The sequence below is a fragment of the Oncorhynchus nerka genome, linkage group LG28 (genome assembly GCF_034236695.1).
Source record: "Oncorhynchus nerka isolate Pitt River linkage group LG28, Oner_Uvic_2.0, whole genome shotgun sequence".
NCBI lineage: Eukaryota > Metazoa > Chordata > Actinopteri > Salmoniformes > Salmonidae > Oncorhynchus > Oncorhynchus nerka.
The window spans coordinates 60,722,858-60,745,374 of NC_088423.1; the positions used below are offsets into that span (position 1 = coordinate 60,722,858).

The 22,517-nt window shown below is 42.6% G+C and overlaps 1 protein-coding gene across 3 annotated transcripts in view; it reads right to left on the reverse strand.

Moving 5' to 3' along the window:
• Positions 1-3,308: 3,308 nt before the first annotated feature.
• The window catches only part of LOC115113463 (putative palmitoyltransferase ZDHHC13), a 41,514-nt gene continuing 22,305 nt past the window's right edge, over positions 3,309-22,517 (reverse strand). For 2 of the 3 annotated variants that reach the window (XM_065012963.1, XM_065012965.1), the window contains 15 exons: positions 11,230-11,352; positions 10,780-10,857; positions 9,867-10,011; positions 9,649-9,713; positions 9,312-9,474; positions 8,935-9,060; positions 8,489-8,622; positions 7,739-7,841; positions 6,962-7,084; positions 6,702-6,764; positions 6,415-6,508; positions 6,038-6,121; positions 5,774-5,931; positions 5,178-5,261; positions 3,309-4,849 (listed from right to left, as the gene is read on the reverse strand). In XM_065012963.1, coding sequence (XP_064869035.1) covers positions 4,658-4,849; positions 5,178-5,261; positions 5,774-5,931; positions 6,038-6,121; positions 6,415-6,508; positions 6,702-6,764; positions 6,962-7,084; positions 7,739-7,841; positions 8,489-8,622; positions 8,935-9,060; positions 9,312-9,474; positions 9,649-9,713; positions 9,867-10,011; positions 10,780-10,857; positions 11,230-11,352 — 1,735 coding nt within the window. In that variant the 3' untranslated portion in view covers positions 3,309-4,657. Of the gene's footprint in view, positions 4,850-5,177; positions 5,276-5,773; positions 5,932-6,037; positions 6,122-6,414; positions 6,509-6,701; positions 6,765-6,961; positions 7,085-7,738; positions 7,842-8,488; positions 8,623-8,934; positions 9,061-9,311; positions 9,475-9,648; positions 9,714-9,866; positions 10,012-10,779; positions 10,858-11,229; positions 11,353-22,517 lie in introns of all 3 variants that reach the window. The other variant, XM_065012964.1, reaches the window with a different exon arrangement.

Sequence of the window (22,517 nt, forward strand, 5' to 3'; positions counted from 1 at the left end):
CCTCTTACAAAAACAAGTAATGATGAAGTCAATCTCTCTGCCATGAGATTGACATGCATGTCATTAATGTTAGCTCTCTGTGTACTTTTAAAGACCAGCAGTGCTGCCCTGTTCTGAGCCAACTGCAATTTTCCCAAGTCCCTCTTTGTGGCACCTGACCACACGACTGAACAGTAGCCCAAGTGTGAAGAAAACCAGGGCCTGTAGGATCGGTCTTGTTTATAGTGTTGTTAAGAAGGCAGAGTAGTGCTTTATTATGGACAGACTTCTCTCCATCTTAGCTACTGTTGTTTCAATATGTTTTGACCATGACAGTTTTACAGTCCAGCGTTACTCCAAACAGTTAGGTCACCTCAACTTGCTCAATTTCCACATGATTAATTACGAGATGTGCAGTTGAAGCCGGAAGTTTACATATACCTTAGCCAAATACATTTAAACTCAGTTTAACAATTCCTGCCATTTAATCAGAGTAAAAAATTAATGTCTTAGGTCAGTTAGGATCACCACTTTATTTTAAGAATGTGAAATGTCAGAATAATAGTAGAGAGAATGATTTATTTCAGCTTTTATTTCTTTCATCACATTCCCAGTGGGTGAGAAGTTTACATACACTCAATTAGTATTTGGTAGCATTGCCTTTAAATTGTTTAACTTCAGTCAAACGTTTCAGGTAGCCTTCCACAAGCTTCCCACAATAAGTTGGGTGAATTTTGGCCCATTCCTTCTGACAGAGCTGTTGTAACTGAGTCAGGTTTGTAGGCCTCTTTGCTCGCACATGCTTTTTCAGTTCTGCCCACAAATTTTCTATGGGTTTGAGGTCAGGGCGTTGTGATGGCCACTCCAATGCCTTGACTTTGTTGTCCTTAATTATGCCATTTTGCCACAACTTTGGAAGTATGCTTTGGGTCATTGTCCATTTGGAAGTCCCATTTGCAACCAAGCTTTAACTTCCTGACTGACGTCTTGAGTTGCTTCAAATATCCACATAATTTTAAATTCCTCATGACGCCATCTATTTTGTGAAGTGCACCAGTCCCTCCTGCAGCAAAGCACCCCCACAACATGATGCTGCCACCCCCGTGCTTCACGGTTGGGATGGTGTTCTTCGGATATAGATACTTTTGTACCTGTTTCCTCCAGCATCTTCACAAGGTCCTTTGCTGTTGTTCTGGGATTGATTTGCACTTTTCGTACCAAAGTACGTTCATCTCTAGGAGTCAGAACGCATCTCCTTCCTGAGCGGTATGACGGCTGCGTGGTCCTATAGTGTTTATACTTGCGTACTATTGTTTGTACAGATGAACGTGGTACCTTCAGGCGTTTGGAAATTGCTCCCAAGGATGAACCAGACTTGTTGAGGTCTACAATTTGTTCTTGGCTGATTTCTTTTCATTTTCCCATGATGTCAAGCAAAGAGGCACTGAGTTTGAAGGTAGGCCTTGAAGTACATCCACAGGTACACCTCCAATTGACTCAAATGATGTCAATTAGCCTATCAGAAGCTTCTAAAGTCATGACATAATTTTCTGCAATTACCCAAGCTATTTAAAGGCACAATCAACTTAGTGTATGCAAACTTCTGACCCCCTGGAATTGTGATACAGTGAATTATAAGTGAAATAAACAATTGTTGGGAAAATGACTTGTGTCATGTACAAAGTTGATGTCCTAACCGACTTACCAAAACTATAGTTTGTCAACAAGAAATTTGTGGAGTTTTAATTACTCCAACCTAAGTGCATGTAAACTTCTGACTTCAACTGTAGTTGAGGTTTAGTGAATGATTTGTCCCAAATACAATGCTTTTCATTTTGGAAATATTTAGTACTAACTTATTCCTTGCTACCCATTCCAAAACTAACTGCAGCCTTACTCAAAGCATGTCGTTAGTAAAGATCAAAAATCAAGGGTCCTAAACAGCTACCCTCGGGAATTCCTGCTTCTGTCTGGACTATGTTTGAGAGGATTGCATTAAAGAACACCCTCTGTGTTCTGTTAGACAAGTAGCTCTTTATCCACATTATAGCAGGGGGTGCAAAGCCATAACACACACGTTTTTCCAGCAGCAGACTGATCGATAACGTCAAAAGATGCACTGAAGTCTAACAAGACAGCCCCACAATAATTTTATCATCAATTTCTCTCAGCCAATCATCAGTCATTTGTGGAAGTGCTGTGCTTGTTGAATGTCCTTCCCTATTAGCGTGCTGAAAGTCTGCTGTAAAATAGCATTGTATCTGGTCAAAAACCATTTTTTCCAGAAGTTTACTAAGAGTTGGTAACAGACTGATTGGTCGGCTATTTGAGCCAGTAAAGGAGTTTTTACTATTCTTGGGTAGCGGAATGACTTTAGCTTCCCTCCAGGCCTGAGGGCACACACTTTCTAGTAGGTTTAAATTAAAGATGTGGCAAATAGCAGTGGCAATATCATCCGCTATTATACTCAATCATTTTCCATCCAGATTGTCAGACCCCGGTGGCTTGTCATTGGTGATGGACAACAATTTTTTCACCTCTTCCACACTGACTTAACAGAATTCAAAAGTACAATTCTTATCTTTCATAATTTGGTCTGATGCACTTGGATGTGTAGCATCAGTGTTTGTTGCTGGCATGTCATCCCATCCCTAAGTTTGCTTATCTTGCCAATGAAAAAAAAATCATTCAAGTAGTTCGCTCACTGATATTGCCATCTGATTCAATGAGTGATGGAGCCGAGTTGGCTTTTTTACCCAAAATTTCTTTAAGGTGCACCAAAGCGTTTTACTATCATTCTTTATATCACTTATATTTGTTTCAGAGTATAGTTAATTTTTTATTTAGCTTAATCACAATTTCTTAATTTGCAGTAATTTTGCCAATCAGTTGGGCTGCCAGACTTAATTGCCATACCTCATCCCTCAACCATACAATTTTTCAATTCCTCATCAATCCAAAGGGATTTAACAGTCACTTTCTTAATGGGGGCTTACTAGTAACTGGAATAATTCATTTCATAAATGTGTCAAGTGCAGCGTCTGGTTGCGCCTCATTACACACAAGACCAGCAGATATTCTTTAAATCAACAACATATGAACCACTGCAAAACTTCTTGTATGACCTCTTATAAACTATAAAGAAATGTCTTGAATGGTGTCTTTCTTTGGCTTCAATTAAAAGAGGTCTCGTTATGCCTCATTTGTTTCATTAAAATGTCTCCAGTGGTCTGGATAACAAAGTCAATTGGGAGCCTGATTTAGTACAGGATTACCCCCAAGACGAATACCAACTTATCAATTATAACAAAAGGTAAACAAGAGGATCATTAGGTTTACCATGTCTTCACTGGGCTATGCAGGATCGATTGAAACATGAAGATGCCAATCTCTCCCGAAACAGTCGTGAGCTTTGATTTATGTACCCACAGAGTATCTAAACTCAAAAGGCTTTCTGACACCATCGTTGGAACATCCAGTGCAGTGAGTTACAATGGCACATTACTTCACGTGGTAATGCAGAAAACAAAAACAAAAAAAAAGCAACATAGCTTGGATGCTTAATGTCACTGCAAAAAAAATAAGGTGTCCAGTGTCATTAAAGTCACACCCTGTAAGATGCGCATACCATCAGTGTGGCTTCAAACACAAATGAAAACAATGAATCAAATGCATACCGTGACATTTTCACAAGAACATATCTCGCTGTGGGAATGATATTCCATGAGAACACAACTTGACTCAGCATGACTTGGCGCTATACATTAGTTCACACAATGCTCCTAAAATAACGAAAACATCACTAATGGAGGAATAGGTATTTGGTTTTGGATACGATAACACAAGACAGTTGGTCATTAATCGAAATGACTGGAAATCTCAGACTGTTGCTTTAAGGCTGAGAGAGAAGAGCATAGTGGATAGGATCGTGGATTGTTGAGTTATGGGAGATATGAGTCCAAATTCCTTGCCTTCTCCCAACAGTGAGCACTAGTTCACCCTTAAATTAAATTGATGTAAAAACACTCCATTCGTGTAACAACTGCCAACAGTCCACCATATTTCTTCCACCTGTCCATTCCTTCTAAATCCACGAGGGGGAGTGAACGAGCGCACACTTATGGGAGAGGGAAACGGCTATGGACTTGGGTGCGTGTCCACTGTCAAGAGAGCGGCTGGATAGAAAATCGGCATATTTAGAGGTACAGTACTACAAGACCAGTATTAGAACAAACTGCTCTAGAGAATGCACTGTATAAGAGTTCAGTGACTGACAAACCAATGTGAGGCTTTGCTTAAACTGTCTACAGTGTCGGTCCTTCAAATCTAAAAATTCTCACTTACAGCCTCTTGCGAATACTGTAAAAACAGACACACACAAAAAAAAAAAAAAAAAATTGATCAAAAGACAACTATTTATATTAAAAAGAAAACAATTACTAACTTAATATACAATTTAAGCCATAAAGGCGAATTCAACTTGGCACAAATGATACATTTCAGATTTCATTTTTCCCCCCTCATTAATATATACCAGCGTAAGGCAGCAGCAGTCTGTAGCAAAAGAAAACGGATAAAATAAAGTCAGTACAACTTCCTCCATGCCATTTCCCTTTATAGTGGTGTTTCTTCACAGGCAGTCCAAAATATAGAAAATATATATTTTTTAAAATAAGCTTCATCCGTTTGGTCCAGAACGATAGTGGATCCAGGTCCTAGCTGCCCCCTGTGGGGTCAGACTATGTCGGGCTGGCCGAACATGTGGTCTCGGCCGGGTGGGTACTGCTGGGTCCAGTCGACCATGGCGGGCTTGAACAGCCCACAGCAACGCAGCTGGAAGAACGACACAAGGTTCCGCACCACACCCAAACTATGGAGGGAGAGAGAGAAATGAGAGTAACGGAGAAAGAGAGAAGCACTGGCCCACAATAGTAAATAGGTGTGAGGATATTTGTCTGTTTATTGCTTTTAGTCACCAAGTAAACGGAATCGGCAGGCTAGCCTGATGAAGGTTAGCCTATCTTGTCTAGCCATCTCGTCTCAAGAAGATCCACAATGGAAATAAGTCCCAGACTTTGTGTGTTATCCTCAATGATTTTACTCGCACGTATGGCTTTTTCAAGTTTTACGTGTGCTTGTTTTTTGTGTGTGTTTTTTTTTAAATGGTGAAATTAATAAACTAAAAGAAGACAACTTACTTGTAAGGGTTCTGTCTGAGAGAGATGGATTGTGGGAGTTTCCTCTGACGAAGCACCAGGTTTGCCATCTCTGCGTTTGTCAGGCTGTAGAACGCAATCTGTTCAGACACACACATTCTAACTAAAACAGAAACGACACTACGCCTCCAAATTGTCACATTGGCTTACGAGTCCCTGTCGTTAAAAAAAAAAGTATGATAAAACAACGATAACTAATGCCTCCGTTGAATATTTCCTCAAAAAGACAACAGAAATAGCAGCTCCCGGCATCATTAAGGCAGTGAGCAGCATGGGGGACTGCCCCGGGGAAGACACTGCAGCAAGACGGCGCCAACACAGAAGACAACACATGAATCATGAATAACACAAGCTGCATTTGATTCGGAGCAAATCAAAAGAAAGACACAGCGAAAACGTTGGCAGCTCGAGCAAAACGAGGAAATCAAATAGGGTTTATAGGTTGAGTGCACATAGTAATAAATGCGGTAGTTTTCTTTCAGCGCGTTTCAAGAAGTTATTCAAATACAACATGCCTACAGTTGTAGACGTGACGGTAGCATTGTAGCGTCATATAGCTACTACACACACACAGTTACCTGGTAGAGCTGTATGACCAGTAGTATGGAAGCCCAGGAGGTATGGAAGAAAGCTAGACAGAAGACACCCAGTACCCAGGAAGAACAGCCCACCAGGGCAGAGATGGCACTCCACACACCCTCCTCTTGGTAGTGCAGCGGGCAGTGCTTTGACCAGTCTGGCAACACACACGAGAATGTCAGGCAGGAAGACAAGTACATGCGTTAAGAATGTACACAAATAAAGTGCATTTGTCTATGTGATTAATTGAGGCAGTCACTCACACACGAGACATCCGTAGAACATCCACGCTCCCATCAGGCAGAGATAGAGGAGGAAGAGAACAAAGAAGTGGTGATTCCTGGCACCTGAAGAAATTAAGAATGGGTGGGAGAAAGAGAAGACACAAAACTTTTGTCATTAAAACGCAAAACTCTGGCGCTGACAAGGCAGCAAATGCCGGCTGTGTATTTGTGTCGGCTAAACTTAGACGAATACTGTGTTTCCAAGTGTTCAAATACTAGTCGACTGCCACGACAACGATTGCGTTCCACTACGCAACCCTATTAGTGCGTACTGAGGTTTTGTGTAGATTATCCAACAAACTGTATGTATAATTTAGGGTAGACAGAAATATATACGCTCTGTTGGTTTTAGTCACCGATGCAGCCATTGATCCAGATGGAGTGATGGTCCTGTTTCGCCACGCAGGCGTCACAGGAGAAGCAGTGACTGGCCCTCATAGGCTTCTTCATCTGCAGAACCGAAACGCACAACAACAACAAAAATCAACCAATCAGCATTTCTTCATATCACCACATTTCCTAACACGTGAAAGCTTGAGCAAAACATATTTGTTAATTGGGAGGTCATGAGTATCCCTCTATCTCGCTAATAGCGATGGTTGAGTAAACACGTTGGAATGGAACTGGCCTACTTGTGGCTTACCATACAGGAAGTGCAGAAGATACTGGGGTCCAAGCAGCCCGCCTCTGCCAGCAACACCACATTCTGGAGGCGACACAGAAGACCAACACGATCCATCACATCCATGTCATTGAAGTAGATTGGCAGCCATGTCACATGCCAACGTCCCCTCCAGCCAGACCAGGGTAAATGTTGACCTGTCCATAATGGTTTTCTACCAGTCTTTTAAAAACAAAACAACAGTGATAGAACAACGCCTCTCCCGATGTCCTGCTCCTTACCATCTTTTTCTCTTCCTCAGTTGCCTTGACGATGCCGGGGTCAGTCCGACAGGAGCGGAGGTAGTAGTAGAGCAGAGCCGTGGCGTTGACAGTGAACAACACCTGTACCGTGGCACTGGGACCATGTAGGGAGACGGGTTGAGGACATGACGTCGCACCACATACAGTAGGTGCATTCCAATCCTACCCTGAAAGTCATCTTCTACCTGATAATTCAATTGCACCCACCCAGTGTCCCAGGACTAAATAGGTCCCTGATTGGAGGGGAAGAATGAGATTTTTTTTTTTTAATAAAAAAAAAAACTGACTGCGGTCCAGATTAGAATTTTATGGGTATGAAATATTAACTACTTTAACACCTAAACCATGATACTGGACGACTGAGATGGACGTGGTACAAGGATGTGGTTACAAGAGCGCGGTGCAGCGGTAGTGCTGCAGCCTCAAGCACATAGCGGCATGGGTAGAAAATACCACACAAACCCTATACTTTAGTACCGTCTGCCCTGCACCCCGCCATCTGATAAAATACGCAAGGAGAAAGGAGCTCCAGCGCTCCTTCAAAAAAAGAAAAAAAAAAAAGAGATGGACTTGGTTAGGCTGGACTAGAAAGGTCTGGACTGAACTAGACGAGATTGAGATGGACTAGGACAGTCAATGACAGGGGAGCTTTTTAGTGTTGATTCAGTACAGTGTTACATGCTGGGTAAATACAGAATGTAGAGTGCTGCGCTGGGTTGGAGTGTGAGTGACAGTAGAGGCCCTGTGTTAAAGGATATCAGGCAGGAAGCACAGGCACCAGGTGACCAGCATCCAGAAGACTGATGCCATAAGAGTTGTAGCAGGAACCAGCGACTGCAGGGCCGGGCTCGCCAACTGCCTGTAAGTGTACACACACACACCACACTTATTATTGTACACGTTATAATATTGTTTCAACTGTTTGCCCGAGTGGCGCAGCGGTCTAAGGCACTGCATCTCAGTGCAAGAGATGTCACTACAGTCCCTGGTTCGAATCCAGGCTGTATCACATCCGGACGCGATTGGGAATCCCATAGGGCGGCACCCAATTGGCCCAGTGTCGTTTGGGTTTGGCCGGGGTAGGCCAAATAAGAATTTGTTCTTAACGGACTTGCCTAGTTAAATAAAAGGTTACATTTAAAATTTAAATAAAAAAAATATCAGTCTTGTATGAAAAATGAGTTTCCCCATAAGTGCTCCTAGAAAGTACATCTACTTAATGAGCAGTCACGTCAGCAAACAACTGCCCAGGGAGATTTGACAGAACCAAGCACGGACAGTATGACTAAAAGCAGGCTACTAGAGTCAGTACGTGAGCGCCATCTTGCGGAGGTCCCTAGTAATACCAACAGAGCTCTAGACATGGGGTGCACTGCAAATCTCTCAATGCATCTCAGTTAACTAGGAGTTGAAGTACACTCATAACAGTTGATCAACCCTTACCACTGTGATGCCGCGTGATCTTGTCTACTGGATTGACCACGGGCGGCCAATGTGCATTCTCACCGTTGAGCCAGGTTGACCACAGCCATCACACAGGCCAGCAGAACCCCTTTCAGCAGCCAGGATTCTGAGCTCAAGTCGGCTATCGTTCCCACACTGCCCAGCACAGCAACGCAGAACATAAACTGAAGACACACCTAGAGAGAGACAAGAGCAGAGAGAGAGAGAGAGAGAGAGAGAAGTAAATCACTTAAATAATCTTTACTGAAGAGAAATACAAAATATTAATTTCAACCACAATGTGAAGAAAACTGCAGCGTTGGCATCCGTTTTAAGCCAAGGTTAATTATTGTTCTCCCTCATGCTGTCGCACACGCACACACGATACTGGAAATATGGGTCAAGATCTCTCATAGGCATTTGTTGAGCATATGAAAGTGTAGTGCCCCACACCCTGTGTGTGTTGAAGTAACGTAGGCAGAGGAAAAGTGTGTGTGTGGTGTCCTTACCCTGTACCGGTTAACTAGGCGCAGGCAACGGGATTTGGAGCGTATCCTCTCCTGCTTGACGTGGTTGAGCATGTGGACGAGCAGGGGGCTGTGCACCTGGTGGGCCAGGTCTATGGGAGTGTCACCCTGAGGAGACAAACACAACACAGTCACAATCCTTAGTGAACCTCACACACTATAGTCCATTGTATTCAAGATAGCAAATAAATACGCACATGTTCATCTTTCTAATACGCCAACACGTGTATCTCAGAGACTTCTATGTTAGTAACATCCAGAGTATGATGCAAGCATCAATTTAGTCTATGCTTTTATAATCCCCCTCAGGAGCTCACATTTATGATAGGATTAATTAGTGTGTGTATGGGAGATCTCACGTTGGCGTTCTCGGCATCCACGCTAGCCCCGGCCTCCAGCAGGATGTGGGCGGCGTCTACGTTTCCCGCCAGCACGGCACAGTGCAGCGGAGAGTTCCTGTTCACTTTGTCCACCGCACTCACCGACGCATTGCACTTCATCAGGAAGTTAGTGGGCTCGGGCCTGCATTCAATGATTGGTTTATTGACTTTAGATCTCCCCGCCCCTAACCATGACCTTTCTTAGTAGTTAGTACCTTACCAAAAAAAGCCTAATAGGCCAGTTATTGAGGACATATGTCATTGTAAGCATACATGGGAAAGAAACAAATAATCATTGGGTTGCAGGGAAACGTACCCAATGATTTTCTGTGCTGCCAACATCAGGGGTGTCTGCCCATTTGAGTCAGGAAGGTCAACTTCCTACAACAGCAAAAAATAATAAAATAAAAAGGGCCCTGTTAGACTGAAGAGGGTGAATAAAGGAGAAAGGATGAGAGAGCACAAGAATAAAAGAGAGAAGGAGAGTGTGTGGCTGAGAGAGAAAAAGAGCGAGCAAGAGAGAAAGAGTCTCACTTGTCCCTTGGCCATGAGGTAGGCTGCTATGGGCATGTGTTGGAAGAGGATTGCCAGATGCAGGCTGCGGTAGCCCTCCCCGTCGGCCACAGATGGGTCGGCTCCGTACCGCAGCAGCTGGATCACCATGGAGAGGTGGCCTTGCCTGTTCACAGACAACCATACATAAAGTCACCAAACCAAATATTGGCACCCTTACTTCTTCAATGGAGCTGAATGTTCTGCTTTACTCCTCTTTTCAAAAGTGGATGAATTACTATGTTAACCATGTAAGCACCTACAACTTACCACAATGAGATAAATAGAGCACCATGGTACGAGTCATTCATTTTTCCCCATAGGGGATTTTTAGAGACACTTAAAATAAGGGCCGAGTTTCGTGTAGGCTCACCTTGGCGTGACGTTTTGATAACCGTGCAAATCTCTCGACGAGGTGACTTATCGATACATTTCGCCTGTATTTACCCCAAAAAATGAAATGCTGATTGGCTACTAATGTGGTTATCAAAACGTCACGCCGGGGTAAGCCTACACGAAACACAGCCCTTATATTAAGCACTTCTAAAGTCCCATATGGGGAAATGAATGGTTGGAAAAACTAATTGGAACAATTTCCCTGTTTGGCTCTATTAAACAGTAAATGAGATCACTTGCCTCCGACCAAATTCATTTGAAAAATTCAGTCCAGGCCATTTTTTACTTTGAAGTGAAAAATAATAATTTCAGTTTATAGTCTTGGTCGTAGGAAGTCGTAAATCAAACAAATACACTTGTGAACGTCGCAGGTTTTCTATTTAAACTTATCCGAGAAGAAATAGTAAATCATATAAGGGTGCCAATATATTTGACCGAAACTGTAATGGTGGATAGAGAGCGAGAAAGGGGTGACCTTGCCTACCAACAAAGCAATTACCTTATGGCCCAATGCAGGGGTGTGGAGTTCAGGTCACCACCTAGTTGGTCTATGACGGCCCCTTTGGATATATAATACCTATGAAAGAGTATTGAAAGGACATGTTAAAAATACACCTACCAATGTCTTTGCACAGGAATATTCACGCTTAGCATGGGCTCCTCTTTGGGAATGTTGTTTGTAAGAAAAAAAAGTCAACATTCAAAATCTAAAACTACAGTCCTAACCAAATAAAATAGTATTGGTCACATACAACAGTTAGAATACTGATATATATATATATATATATATATTAGATGAGTAATGCAAGATATGTAAACATGATTAAAAAGTGAAGTGGCCAATGATTTCAAGTCTCTCTGTGCTAGTGATGGATATTTAACAGTCTGATGGCCTTGAGATAGAAGCTGTGCTGCACAACCAGACACGTGTTTGATGTAGAGCCCTTACTTGACCACCTCTGCGTGGTTGTTGATGGCTGCCCAGTGTAGGAGGGAGACATTCTCCTTGTCAGGCTGTCTCACATTGTAACCAGCCTCCATCAGTTCCTTACATCGGTCCAGGATACCAAACCTAGAAACCAAGCACGGGGGTAAAAGATATTGAAAAATCGATTCACTCGCACAAAGAAAACATCTTTCTGTCCATCTCTGGAAGGTGTACTGGAATATAAACATGAATCAAAAGGAGAACCTTTTGAACAATAAACAAGGTTACCATTTTTCCAACTTGACAGAAAGCTACAACACAAGGGGTCAGTATCTAGTCCTGCTCATAAATTGATGCCATGGCTTTTTTGCATTTGGTCAGAAAAGTTATGCTAGTTATTATCATGCATGACTACAATTACATGGTCTGGTTGGAGAACAGAGATGTTGAGTTTGAGAGAGAAGTTGCTGGAGAGATTTGGTTGGTAGAGCATGGCGCTTCCAACCCCAGGGTTGTGGGTTCGATTCCCATGGGGGACCAGTATGACAATGTATACACTCACTACTGTAAGTACACCAGAAAAATGTAGCCGTTTTATTCTGATTTAGCTGAGAATTACATTGATAAGACATACATCTATCCCTTTTTCCTGTGCCATCCAAATGTTGTTAGCTAGCTGGCCAGGTAAATTGACTAAATTTACCAGAAACTCGTGGCTCGCTAGTAGTTTACAACCGCCCGCAACATGGCTTATAAAATGTGCGCCAATTCGCGTAGAAAGGGAAGATGGTACAGTAGCTCTGGTAATATAGAACAACACGTTTGAGTGGTTTGGGCTAGAAAAAGAAAAAAAATCCGTTTTAAGTTATGTGAAAGCGCAAGCATGACTGTCACGGTGCTCCGTTTTTCCTCTTTGGCAGTGTAATTTAGAGACTGCCTGACAGCGAAGTCAGACTGGCCCGTATGTTCTTACAGGCAAAATAAAAAAGTATCCACTTCGCACAAACGCTCCAATAATTAAGCAAATGGAACAGAAACCCCATCACTCTGCACACCGCAGCTTGTCATCACGGCTAAATAACATTTTAAAACTGATGGAGGCGCGCAGAAACAACGGACGGAGAGAAGCAGCTGAGTAGCCAGTGTGGTTAGGGATGAAGCTGGCGTTATATATATATTTTTATTTTTTTATTTTTTTATTTTTTTAAATTTTTTATTAACAACAAATCAATACATAAAGCACATGAGGGAACACAAGCATACATAGATTACAAACAATGGACAATCGAGCTAGGGGGTACAATTTCACATTACAATTACACAAGGACCTTAAGGGACATGCATATACTTACAATTCTAACAGCTTTTTTGTTAGTAGAGCATTTAACCGTCTTAAAATACAGTTCAATTTCTTTTTGTAGGATACTAAGCTGGCGTTATATATGATGGAGAACTCATTCTGAATGACATCACGCTCTGAACTCTGTTTGATATTCTATTTGTAGGACGCATAAGGTTGCATTCTGTGCTCAGGTCATTCAATTTTGATACGAGAAACACACCATAATTTGTTGGTATCAAGGGGATTCGATTAAGCCGACCCGGGTAGGCGTAGTTCGCACCGAGTGAAAAGTGATTGCATTCGTTTTTGAACTGGGCTACCTGCCATGAGCCGGGTGCCCTGTTCGACGGCAAAGTCGGCTTAAAACAAAAGTGATGTAGGTGATGTAGGTTCTGTGGATTCTGTGTTGTCACATGCAAAAGTGATTGCTTTTGATAAAAACACCATCTGCCTTCTCAATAAAAACTACACTAAACAAAAAGATAAACGCAACATGTAAAGTCCCACGTTTCAGGCGCTCCACACTGCTAAAGCTAACTCTCTCTCCTCTGCTGTCATCCTTCTAGACCTATCGGCTGCCTTCGATACTGTGAACCATCAGATCCTCCTCTCCACCCTCTCCGAGTTGGGCATCTCCGGCGCGGCCCACGCTTGGATTGCGTCCTACCTGACAGGTCGCTCCTACCAGGTGGCGTGGCGAGAATCTGTCTCCTCACCACGCGCTCTCACCACTGGCGTCCCCCAGGGCTCTGTTCTAGGCCCTCTCCTATTCTCGCTATACACCAAGTCACTTGGCTCTGTCATAACCTCACATGGTCTCTCCTATCATTGCTATGCAGACGACACACAATTAATCTTCTCCTTTCCCCCTTCTGATGACCAGGTGGCGAATCGCATCTCTGCATGTCTGGCAGACATATCAGTGTGGATGACGGATCACCACCTCAAGCTGAACCTCGGCAAGACGGAGCTGCTCTTCCTCCCGGGGAAAGACTGCCCGTTCCATGATCTCGCCATCACGGTTGACAACTCCATTGTGTCCTCCTCCCAGAGCGCTAAGAACCTTGGCGTGATCCTGGACAACACCCTGTCGTTCTCAACTAACATCAAGGCGGTGGCCCGTTCCTGTAGGTTCATGCTCTACAACATCCGCAGAGTACGACCCTGCCTCACACAGGAAGCGGCGCAGGTCCTAATCCAGGCACTTGTCATCTCCCGTCTGGATTACTGCAACTCACTGTTGGCTGGGCTCCCTGCCTGTGCCATTAAACCCCTACAACTCATCCAGAACGCCGCAGCCCGTCTGGTGTTCAACCTTCCCAAGTTCTCTCACGTCACCCCGCTCCTCCGCTCTCTCCACTGGCTTCAGTTGAAGCTCGCATCCGCTACAAGACCATGGTGCTTGCCTACGGAGCTGTGAGGGGAACGGCACCTCAGTACCTCCAGGCTCTGATCAGGCCCTACACCCAAACAAGGGCACTGCGTTCATCCACCTCTGGCCTGCTCGCCTCCCTACCACTGAGGAAGTACAGTTTCCGCTCAGCCCAGTCAAAACTGTTCGCTGCTCTGGCCCCCCAATGGTGGAACAAACTCCCTCACGACGCCAGGACAGCGGAGTCAATCACCACCTTCCGGAGACACCTGAAACCCCACCTCTTTAAGGAATACCTAGGATAGGATAAAGTAATCCTTCTCACCCCCCTTAAAAGATTTAGATGCACTATTGTAAAGTGGCTGTTCCACTGGATGTCATAAGGTGAACGCACCAATTTGTAAGTCGCTCTGGATAAGAGCGTCTGCTAAATGACTTAAATGTAAATGTAATAAAAGATTGCAGAAATGTTCCATACACACAATTAACTTCAGGCACAACTGTGTTTACATCCCCGTTAGTGAGCATTTCTCCTTTGCCGAGATAATCCAGTCACCTGACAGGTGTGGCATATCAAGCTGATTAAACAGCATGATCATTAGAGACTGCCACTAAAATGTGCAGTTTTGTCAAACACAGTTGAGGGAGCGTGCAATTGGCATGCTGATGTAACAGTATAACTTTACGTCCGTCACCCCGACCTTGGTGCGAACCAGGGACGCTCTGCACACGTCAACAGTCACCCTTGAAGCATCGTTACCCATCGCTCCACAAAAGCCGCGGGGGGAACTACTACCTCAAGGTCTCAGAGCAAGTGACGTAACCGATTGAAACGCTATTTAGCGCGCACCGCTAACTAAGCTATCCGTTTCACATCCGTTACACTGACTGCAGGAATGTCCACCAGAGCTGTTGCCAGAGAATTCAATGTTAATTTCTCTACCATAAGCCACCCCCAACAACATTTTAGAGAATTTGGTATAAGCTACGGACCACATTTTTTCGATGGCAATTTGAATGCACAAAGATACTGTGACAAGATCCTGAGGCCCATTGTCGTGCCATTCACCTCATGTTTCAGCATGATAATGCACAACCCTGTGTCGGAAGGATCTGTACATAATTCTTGGAAGCTGAAAATGTCCCAGTTCTTCCATGGCCCGGATACTCACCAGACATGTCACCCATTGAGCATGTTTGGGATGCTCTGGATTGACGTGTACGACAGCGTGAACCAGTTGGCGCCAATATCCAGCAACTTCACAGCCATTGAAGAGGGGGACAACATTCCACAGGCCACAATCAACAGCCTGATCAGCTCTACGCGAAGGAGATGTTGGCTCTTTCGACTCATTTTGTTAACTTGAGTCAGTAATACCCAGAGCACGCAGGACCCTCTACCGATGAACTGAAAACGAGAAAGAGTCGCTCTCGTTGACCATAGCGAGCTTATTAGAGCGGTCATTTGTGACAGACTTATAAACGTCCCATAAAACAACGGTTTGTTGATTGTTAGTTGTACAATTATTTCTTGATACATTTCAAACGAGATCTAGTTGTGGGCGCAAACGGACTAGATTGTGAACGACTCTTCACGGAATGCATTACTTGACAGCCATGAGGGTGATAAGTAGCCTGACGACTCCAGCCCAGCTCAAAAACCGTTTAAAAAAATGCCCGGAACCAATTCCCGGTAGTGAATGACGTCAACTGCGTCAGAAGCTTCAAATTAAAAAGCAGGTTTATTTTTCCTTGCGTCTGTGCGAGCTGGTAAAGTGAGCGCATAAATTGCAAAGAAAAGACAGTTTGTGCATTGTCATGTCTGGAATTGTGACATGTATAGTTAAATGTCTATTTAGTGTTGAAAAGTTTAGTTGCCAATAATACACATTTGAAAACAATAACTTTACGCCTACCTCTGATTTTCGAGCACAGCCATATAGCCTGCAGGCTACGGCTGGGAAACTCCAGGAACTCCGTTCAAGAGAGAATACTGTTATGTAGAAAGAACGAGACTAGCTAAATTCTTTGGAACCTGCTAGGGTGTATTAGCTACAACTCTCCTCCTTACAACCTGAGCCAACATAACAGAAGGCAGTTTAGGTGGCTCTGTAGGACATATAAGGTGAGTCCAAAGGAACACACAACAATAATTCAAAGGGGCTGCATAGCAAACACAGCCGTTTATTATGGATTCGTATGACAATTAAATTGGCAAACGCTACGCAGTGTATGTGAATTGATGCTCTACTCTCGCACCAAAATGTACTCTGCTGACAGTGTCTTTTCCGTGTGATTTCGGCTTCACGCTAAGTTCTTCCGCTGCCGTTGTTCGTCACATACTTCTCATTGTGGAGAACAAACTAACGTCCGTGGGCGTGGCGTAGCGTTTGGCCGGAGCAAGGAGTCTGGGGTTGCGGTCCAAGTGCAAAGTAGAAAGGCCTTGGCCCTAAACCCTCAGCCCTTGAACCCTCAACCACCTCCCCGGATATTGTGGTAAATGCTCTACAACAAAGCTGTGTGTCCAACAAGCTTTCTCTGCCCTTAACACCTCCAAAACAAAGGTAATGTGGTTTGGAAGAAGAAGAATGCCCCTCTCCCCACGGGTGTGATTACTACCTCCGAGGGTTGAGAGCTCGAGGTAGTCACCTCATACAAGTACTTTGGAGTATGGCTAGATGGTACACTGTCCCTTTCTCAGCACAATCTAGACTTGGATTAATTTATCCTAATCGCTCCTCTTTCACCCCAGCTGCCAAACTAACCCTAATTCAGGTGACCATCCTACCAATGCTAGATTACGGAGAAGTAATTTATAGATTGGCAGGTAAGGGTACTCTCGAACGGCAAGAAGTTCACCCGTCGGCCATCAGATTAGCCAAAATGCTCCTTATAGGACACATCACTGCACTCTATACTCCTCTAAACTGGTAATCTCTGTAAACCGTCACAAGACCCACTGGTTGATGCTTATTTATAAAAGCCTTAGGCCTCACTGCCCCTTAACTGAGATATTTACTGCAGCCCTCATCCTCCACATTCAACACCCGTTCTGCCAGTCACATTCTGTTAAAAAGGTCCCCAAAGCACACACATCCCTGGGTCGCTAGTCTTTTCAGTTCTGCAGCTAGAGACTGGAACGAGCTGCAACAAACACCCAAACTGGACCCATTTTGTCTCCATCTCTTCATTCAAAGACTCAAAATCATGGACACTCTTACTGGCAGTTGTGGCTGCTTTGCGTGATGTATTGTTGCCTCTACCTTCTTGCCCTTTGTCTGTGCCCAATAATGTTTGTACCATATTTTATGCTGCTACCATCTTGTGTTGTCATGTGTTGTTGCCTTGCTATGTTGTGGTCTTAGGTCTCTGTAGTGTTGTCTCGTCCTGGTGTGTGTTTTGTCCTATATTTATATTTTAAATGTTTAATCCCAGCCTTTTGGAAGGCAGTCATTGTAAATGAGAATTTGTTATTAACTGACTTGCCTAGTTAAATAAAAGGTTGAATCAAAAAAATTACATTTTACATCGTAATCTGAGTGTACCTTAAAATGTTCCTTGCCCAAGCGAGGGAGAGTGATGATTGCCTCTCTAATGTCCTTGATGGAAATCTTGAAGTTGAGCCTATAAAAACAACTTTTAAAAACTAAAAGCTATTGATGTACCTAGCAAGCACTCAGGTAGCTAGCTATAGTTACCCATAGCCGGCTAGCTAGATTTATAGTTTGGTAATTTATTCCAATACATTTCTGAATTCCCCCAAAATATGTTTATGAAGCTAGCTATCTATGTTTTATAGGCTCCTCACTAGGAGTCTGAGTCACATTGGCAAACGAATGACGCTCAACGCTAAAATCAATGTCATCTATGTATATTTTTTAGCAAGCTAGCGTTGTAAGTTTGTCTCACATGCCGAATATGAAGCAGTGTTGATAAAATGACACTTTGCGGCCAACTGAGTTTGACACGCAACTACAATTTGCATTGAATTGTGGGTCATATCAACCCCGCAAGTGATTAAATTCCATTTTAATTGGTCACGTGTCCCAATTCAGGAAACTAGGCGTATGTCGCAAGTCACAACTTCACAGGAGCGCCGTTTGAACGTACATTTTTTTTCTAAATGCATTTTTTTGCCAGAAATGCCTTTTAGAACATGTGAACTTTTATGTGCCTTTTTTAATACCAAACTGTTGGCCATCTGTAAATACAAATAAAGTTGTTAAATTACAAGCCTAGTTGGTTTAGCCAAAGAAAAAGTTAGGAACCTCCTGCTAGCCATGAGAAAATGAGTGGGCTGGACATGCTGAGAGAGGATTTTCAGATTGGTCTTTGGTGTATCAACAGCTTCACCACAGTCTGGAACTTCACTTCCTGATCACAGTCCACACCAAGTTTGCCCCCGACTGGTGCATCGGCCTAATCAAGCAGCGCTTCAGAAAGACTGGAGTGAACACTGTCTGAGATTGCGGGTGTTGTGAAGGAGAGCACTGTGACAGGGGTTAACATCCCACAGCTGATTGGACTGGAGGATGGTACGGTGCTGGTGGAAAGCCATGGCTGGCAACAACACCTGATTCCGTACTTCGGGCCGCTGCCACAGATCAAGCAGTACCAGCACATCAGGTGAATATCATTTTCATTGCATGACATTATTCTTCTTACCTAAACTTGGAAGGTGAATTGATGTTGTGCAGGGTAGTAAATGTCTTCAGATTTTTAGATTTTATTCCCTGTTTTACAGTTTCGCGGCTCTGGGGCCTATTGTTGACATACTGCAACAATCTCATGTGACCGTATCAAATGTCCACCACACAAATATATGCCGCATGTATCCGTTTATGCATCGTACATGTGCACCTCACTCCAGGTTTCAACTCATGGCCTCATCACATTGTATACTGTTACACACTTATGTATGGAATACTAAGTATGCTAATGCACTGTTGTGAAGGAATTTGGGCAGTGGTGTAAAGTACTTGAAAGTATTTTTACTGAAGTATTTGTGTGGGGTATCTGTACTTTACTATTTATATTTTTGGCAAAATTACTTCACTACATTCCAAAAGAAAGTAATGTACTTTCTACTCCATACATTGTCCCGGACACCCAAAAGTACTCGTTACATTTTGACAGGAAAATTGTCCAATTCACACACATCAAGAGAACATCCCTGGTCATCCCTACTGCATCTGATCTGGTGGACCCACTAACCACAAATGCTTAGTTTGTAAATTATGTCTGAGTGCTGGAGTGTGCCCCAGTCTAGCCGTCAAGAAAAAAAAATACAAAATTGTGCTGTCTGGTTTAATATAAGGAATTTGACAATTTAGTACTTTTTCCACCACTGGATGTGGCTGGGGGTTGTAGCATTTATTTCACATGACCCATTAATTTTAGACAAGCGTGTCTGGGTTAGCACCATCTAATATTTTTATCAGGACACTTTGTTAACCTGGAATTGTCCCCTTATTGTAGGCTACTACTACTTTTAGTCTTAATCTTTACTACACTACTCACTGTTTAGCACATGACCTTCACATGTGAATCCTTAAAGAGATGGGTGGGGATGACTTTAGAGGGTGTGAACAATGCTTAATGGTGTAGACAAAGGAGAACTCTCCAGTAGGTATGAAAAAAATATTCAAAGGCCCTTTTCTCAAAAGTGAGTTTACAAGTTTATCAACTTTCAAATCAGAATTACTTCCCCATTGTTCCTAAAAAAACGCAGTGTATGATAGCTACAAAATGGTATGTCTCTACTTTTATCAAATATAAAAAAATATATATACACACACACATTTCAAATTTTGCTACATAAGACCGATTTGAGCCGGTCAGTCACATATTCAAAGTTGTTCACTCGCTCCCTCGAGCTATATCGAGGGCCGAGGGGGCAATGTTTGTAAATTGGACCACCACTTAAGATGGCAAGCAAACTGCTTCTGGTTTAGACAGGGATTCCCCAGAGGGAAAGTGGCTAGCAAGAGGGCTGAGGGGGTTAAAATAACGGGATTAGACCAAAACCACACAAATGATTCGTTCTCGAGTTCGAGTTAGTTGAGCAGAGGCTGTGCATATTTTGGTTCTACAAAGCTGTGTCCTCAGAGGAAAGGGAGAACCATCTTCCTCAGCGAATTTCTTAAATATATATTTTTTAGATTAAACTATAAATATATTCACATCACCAAATAATTTATTAAAACACTGTTTTGCAATGAAGGGCTACAGTAGCCTCAACAGCACTCTGTAGGGTAGTACCATAGGGAGAGAGCAAGCTATATTTCATAGTATTTTTCCCCCTCACTTTCATTCACTTAGCTAGCGAATGCAGCCAGCTAGTTTAGCCTACTCAAAACAGTTGAGATTTATATCATTTAAAAGCTTACAAACAAGATTGTCAAACTATTTCACAATTTCTTAAATTATACATTTACCTCAATGTCAGTTGTAGTATCCAATAATGTGTGAACTTATATTCGCATATGTTTTAGCTTAGACCTTATTTTCCATTATTTGAGGTTTTGTGTTGTGCCCGCAATCGGTTGAGACATCATGCTCTTTAATACAGGATGGGTGTCATGTTTTGGCTGATAAAATTGAAATTTCGACTTTCAAATGGTGTCACGATTCTTGGAGGTCGACGTCAGAGAATGTTGACTTGAATGGGAATAGGTGTTTTAAATTATACTGTCCATAGGAAAGCTATTGAAATATGGAAGAAAAAAAAAAAAGACATGACCATTTAAAAGTTGACATTCAACGGTGGGTGGACCGTAATTGTGGTAGTAATTAGAAGTTAAAATGTCAATTTAAAGAAAGTCAAGGTCTGCTAAATCCTATTTAAATAGGCAGGTTTCCATTGACACAGGTTTATTCTACAAAGCAATGTGGCAAAGAGAAGCATCGCGACATGGAAACGGCAGATAGACTACACAATGCATTTGAAACGTATTCAGACCAAGACTTTTTCCACATTACAGCCTTATTCCAAAATGGATTAAATACAAATCCTCATGTGTGTAGATGAGGAAAAAAAATACAATTTAATCAATTTTAGAATAAAGGTTGTAATGTAACAAAATGTGGAAAAAGTCAAGGGGTCTGAATACTTCCCGAAGTTCCACTCAACATTTAATTCTAAATGCCTACTGCTGCTAAAGCCATTTATCCAACTATAAAAAATAATGTTTCTTTGCAGGACAAGTATTGTGCTGACTTTCAAGAATGCCTGTATTGCTTCGGGTTGCTTTTTTTGGTTGTCTGGGAAGTTTCATTATCCAATTATTTCAGAGTGCAAAGTTTCATGGCATGGAGCATTGTGATACGCTAGTAGATGATAATTATTAGAATGTCAAATATTAGTAAATGATTGCATTTTATCAATGCTGGCTTTTGCGAGCTAACAGACAAGAAACAGATACAGTGCCTTCAGAAAGTATTCATACCCCTTGACTTAGTCCACATTTTGTTGTGATACAGCCTGATTTCAAATTGTATGTGTTTTTTTCTTTCACCCACTACACACAATACCCCACAATGACAAAGTGCAAACATGTTTTTAGTCACACCCCTGACTCAATACTTTGTAGAAACACCTTTAGCAGCGATTACAGCTGTGAATATTTCCGGGTAAGTCGAAGAGCTTTTCTCACCTGGATTGTGCAACTTTTCCCCTATATTCTTCTCAAAATTCTGTCAAATTGGTTGTTGATCATTGCTAGACAACCACTTTCAGGTCTTGCCATAGATTTTAAGTCAAAACTAACTCGGTCACTCAGGAACATTCACTGTCTTCTTGGTAAGTAGGCAACTGCAGCGTAGATTTGGCCTTGTGTTTTAGGTTATTGTCCTGCTGAAAGGTCAATTCATCTCCCAGTGTCTGGTGGAAGGCAGACTGAACCAGGTTTTCCTCTAGGATTTTGCCTGTACTTAGCGCAATACCATTTCATCCTGAAAAACCTCAGAACTTAACTATTATAAGCATACCCATAATATGATGCAGCCACCACTATGCTTAAAAATATGGAGAGTGGTACTCAGTAATGTATTGGATTTGTCCCAAACATTCATTTTATTTAGGATAATTGCTTTGCTACATGTTTTGCAGCATTACTTTAGTGCCTTGTTGCAAACAGGATGCATGATTTGGAATATTTGTATTCTGTACAGGCTTCCTTCTTTTTACTCTGTCAATTAGGTTAGTAATTGTGGATTAACTACAATCTTGTTGATCCATCCTCAGTTCTCCTATCACAGCCATTAAGCGCTGTAACTGGTTTAAAGTTACAGCCTCATGGTGAAATCTCAGAGCGGTTTCCATCCACTCCCGAAACTGAGTTAGGAAGTACACCTGTATCTTCGTAGTGACTGGGTGTATTGATACACCATCCAAAGTGTAATTAATAACTCCACCATGCTCAAAGGGATATTCAATGTCTGCTTTTTATTTTTTACCCATCTACCAATAGGTTCCCTTCTTTGCGAGGCATTGGCAAACCTCCCTGGTCTCTATGGTTGAATCAGTGTTTCAATTTCACTGCTCGACTGAGGGACCTTACATACAATTGTGTATGTGTGTGGTACAGAGATGAG